At 41.4% G+C, this 4,617-nt stretch overlaps 1 protein-coding gene across 1 annotated transcript; it reads left to right on the forward strand.

The window, feature by feature from the left end:
- The first annotated feature begins 2,115 nt into the window (after positions 1 to 2,115).
- LOC147856047 (putative pectinesterase 53) lies at positions 2,116 to 4,122 on the forward strand. Its single transcript, XM_087329919.1, has 4 exons — positions 2,116 to 2,706; positions 2,868 to 3,074; positions 3,177 to 3,412; positions 3,643 to 4,122. The coding sequence occupies exons 1-4, from the start codon at positions 2,131 to 2,133 to the stop codon at positions 3,788 to 3,790; spliced, it is 1,167 nt and encodes a 388-aa protein (XP_087186045.1). The 5' UTR covers positions 2,116 to 2,130; the 3' UTR covers positions 3,791 to 4,122.
- Positions 4,123 to 4,617: the final 495 nt, after the last annotated feature.

Raw genomic sequence — 4,617 nt, forward strand, 5'->3', positions numbered from 1 at the left:
AGCCTCGAGGGCCCTTGGCAAACATATTCACAAATATGTCCCCGCATCCGGATCTCTCTCCGGGTACATTCGTCATCCGGCTCCGTAGCCGGGGTCTTCATCATCCGGATCCGAAACCGGGTCTTCATCATCCGGTTCCGATACCGGGTACTCCTCATTCGGGTCTTCATTCCCGATTCCCGGACATCTGACCATCCCATCCGGAGGGACCGTAATCCCAACATACCCTATAACGTCATGCCCAAACTCTTTAAATTTGTTTATTTATATTTTCGATGATTGTGAACACATACCCATTATTGTAATCGATCGTCTAATGGGCCAAATTTGTTCTTAGAAGAAATTAATATATATTTCATTCATTTTTCTTTGTTTATAGACCTTAATGACCAATAACATTGTGTGTCACTCATTTCTCAACTTCATCTTCATAGAAGATTTTAAAATTTAAAATCTTCGTCTTCGTCTTCATCTGTCATCTGTCATCTATCATCTTTAAATTTCAGATTAATATTTTCGATGATTGTGAACACATACCCATTATTGTAATCGATCGTCTCATGGGCCAAATTTGGTCTTAGAAGAAATTAATATGTATTTCATTCATTTTTCTTTGTTTATAGACCTTAATGACGAATAACTTTGTGTGTCACTCATTTCTCATCTACATCTTCATAGAAATTTTTAAAAATTAAAATCTTCATCTTCGCCTTCATCTGTCATCTGTCATCTGTCATCTTCATCTTCATCTTTAAATTTCTGATTAAGATTTTCGATGATTGTGAACACATAGCCATTGTTGTAATCCATTGTCTCATGGGCCAAATTGGGTCTTAGAAGACATTAATATATATTTCGTTCAGTTTTCTTTGCTTATAGACATTAATGACCAATATCTTGTGTGTTATCTCATCTTGATCCCTACATTATTAAATGAGGATGTTGTTAATTGTATAAACAAGATTGTAGCATTAATTGCATAATACAAACATATACACTTGCTTCCAATGGTTGTCCATTCGATGGAGATATGAATCACAAGTGCATTGAACCTCTTTTTGAACATCTATGGAAATTGATGATGTCTCATTTTGAGGTTAACCAAGTGCCATGCTCATAAATCACATGTGGAGCATTTGGGGCCATGGTAGAAGTCAATTAATTATGACATCTACGACGTCTCAAGTAATGTGTCTAGGAAAGAGATTTGTTGGAAGAGAAATGGAATGAGATAGTTTAAAGCGAGAGGAGCGAAATAGCCATAGATACTATCTCGAAAGAAAGAACTACAAACTATCATGCCAAATCGCCAGTGGATGTGATCGATTGAGAGATATGGGTCTGTTGATGAGAGAGTCATTGATAATTAGTTCCATCTATTTTATGATTCTATGACATTACACGTGATATAAATCCGTTTTGTGAGTAAACGGTAAGAGTGATGTTGATTGAGCATCACTTTTGAGGATAATGTTGGGAACCACATGAATTGCATAATTAGTGCTCGGTAATTACGTATGGAAGGATGGCCATCGTCATCATTTTCTTGTCGTGAGATAATTAACGCATCTACAAAAAGAAAGAAAGAAAGTAATGAGTGTGCTTGACCATTTCCTTTCCTTCAACTTCTCACGATATATCATCTCTCTCTCTCTCTCTATCGACTATATACATACCATCGTGGGTGTGTGTGTGTGTGTAAAACATATATATTTTCGTCTATATTGTCATTCCAATCAATATGTACAGATAGATACAGATTATGTACATACATACATAGTAGTGTGTAGAATATGTGTATAAAACATATATATTCTCTTCTTTATTGTCATTCCAATCAATATGTACAGATAGATAGAGATTACATCCATAGTAGTGTGTAGAACGTGGCAACAACCATCACCTCCACACCACACACACACACACACACTCTCTCTCTCTCTCTCTGAGTCTGCCCACCTGCTACTTAAACAGGCCCCCGTCCTTGCTGCCTTTCTCATCATCATCATACATCAAAGTATTCGCTGCATCATAGATAGATAGATAGATAGATAGGTAGATAGATAGATAGAAGCCATTGATATATTTACATAGGGAGTGGGAGAGGGAGAGGGAGAGGGAGAGGGAGGCATGGCGTTATCCATGAGCTCAGTGCTGGCATCATGGTTGTTATGTATCATCCTTGTGGTTGTGGTTGTGGTTGTGGCTGTTGATGGCAACAGGGTGGTACCTCAGAGCTTCGATGGGTGGGTCGAGGAGGAGGTGAGAGGTTACCAGCCGGACAACCACGACACAAACTTTAGGCAGATCCTGAAAGATAGCCAAAAGAAGGCCTATCACCTGTTCCCCAGGCGTTCATTGGCCACTGCAGCCGCCAACAGCACTACCAGCCCCACAGTCATCGTGGTAGCCAAGGATGGTTCCGGCAATTTCCGGAAGGTGCAGTCGGCTATCAACAGCGTGCCCACTCTAAACACCAAACGTGTGATTATCTACGTCAAGAACGGCATCTACAACGAGAAGATCGTTATCCCCTCCGGCAAGAACTTCATCACACTCAGAGGCCAGAGTGCGGCCGGCACTTACCTCCAATGGAGCGACACCGCTTATGCTCTCGACAAGAATGGACAGCCCCTCGGCACGTATGCCAGTGCCTCGGTCGCCATTGAAGCCAACGACTTCATCGCCACCAGCATTTCCTTCAAGGTACCCAAAAAAAGAAAAACAATCCACCTCCTCTCTCTCTCTCTCTCTCTCTCTCTCTCTCTCTCTCTCTCTCATCCATCCACACCTTTTATCCATTCTCGCTTTTAACTATATAACTTACTTACATCCTCCTCTCCACATACTATACTATACTATGCTAGAACACTGCTCGCCACCCGGCCCCAGGTGCAGTGAACAAGCAGGCAGTCGCTCTCCGAGTACAAGGTGACAGGGTAGCTTTCTACAACTGCAGCTTCTACGGCGCTCAGGGCACTCTTTACGATAAAGAAGGTCGCCATTACTACAACAATTGCTACATCGAGGGCTCCATCGATGTCATCTTTGGAGATGCCCGCTCTCTCTTTTTTGTATGTAGCTATAACTGTTGTAAACTCATCAATATCAATGAATTAATCAAATGAGGCTTATAATTTTCCCCGTGTTGTTTGTTTCCTTCCTTCTCTGTCCAGGGATGCCAGATTCACTCCATCGCCACTACCTATGGTTCCATCTCGGCACAAAAACGTTTGTCGGCAGCTTCCAACACCGGCTACTCCTTCGTGTCGTGCACTGTGACTGGCACTGGCTCCATCTACCTTGGAAGAGCCTGGGGTGCCTACTCCCGCATTGTCTTCGCCTACACCAAGCTTGCCAACATCATCCGGCCCGAGGGCTGGGACGACTTCGGTGTCCCCGCAAGTCAAAAGTGAGTTTGCCTCCTCTCCCCCCCCTGCCATTATTCCACTCTTCTTCTTCCGGCATATATGTACATATATGTTTCCACCATTATTCGAGTCTTCTTCTTCCTCCATATACATATACTGTACTGTATACATATACATATACATATACATATACATATATCTTTCTGTCGAAAGTTGGAACACCTTATAGCCTTTAACTCCACCACCATGCAAATTATGAACTTTAATGCAGGACTGTGTTCTATGGCGAGTACAAATGCACCGGCCTTGGATCCAACCGCAGCGGTCGTGTCTCATGGTCTCGCAGCCTCACGGATCTGCAAGCCAAGCCATTCCTCAGTATCACCTTCATCGATGGTCAGCAATGGCTCCCCAAGTGATCCCATCATCCGACCCACCAACACATGCATGGATCAACCCATGCTAATTTATACCCACTGATTGACCGACCAACCTTGACGCTCTCACTTAATCGGTAATCCTATCATAATATTACCTATCATAAAATAAGACACCCGATGAGAAGTGCCATTCATTCATGTCTCCCATTGTCCATTCGAGTACATTGGGACTCCTTTTAACTATGGAATTTTCTTGTAACTCCCACACCACCCACATGTCTACACGGACACACGAAACACATCCCAATCCGTGTAGTGTGTGTCGTGCATTTCTACTTCTAATTGTTTAAGCAAAAATTTTAAGCTATTTTCTTTGTTCATCTCTATAGATGCTCATTGCCAGATTGCATTGGATACATATTGTGTGTTCGTTAGAGATTATCCAATATGATTGCGATAAGATGAGACATTCAGATAAGACATGCAAATTTCAATTGATGAGTGGCATTTGCATTATGGAGTAATAATAATACACATCGTCTAGCAATGGCATAAACATTGCGCTACCTCACCAAAGTATACAATGTACGTGATTACTAAGTGATTTCTCTATCTATAGTAGAATTTGGTGCATAAATAACTTCTGGCATTTTAGGGCCAAAATCTAGTAATTGTGCATTGCATAAGATGTGGACCATGTTGACGAATACATGTTTTTGTGGTTCAAAACCATGCCAATTAAGCTGGATGCATTTACATAATTATTTTTACAAATCTATTTTGCTCAAACTTTAGCAAATCAACTTATAAACCATCAAGTGGATCTTTGTCTTCAAGCAAAATCCGGTCAACTTATAAACCATCAA

The sequence above is a fragment of the Azolla caroliniana genome, unplaced genomic scaffold, assembly GCF_043228905.1.
Source record: "Azolla caroliniana isolate FFs.n. ecotype wild unplaced genomic scaffold, voAzoCaro1.0.p SCAF_13, whole genome shotgun sequence".
Classification (NCBI taxonomy): domain Eukaryota; kingdom Viridiplantae; phylum Streptophyta; class Polypodiopsida; order Salviniales; family Salviniaceae; genus Azolla; species Azolla caroliniana.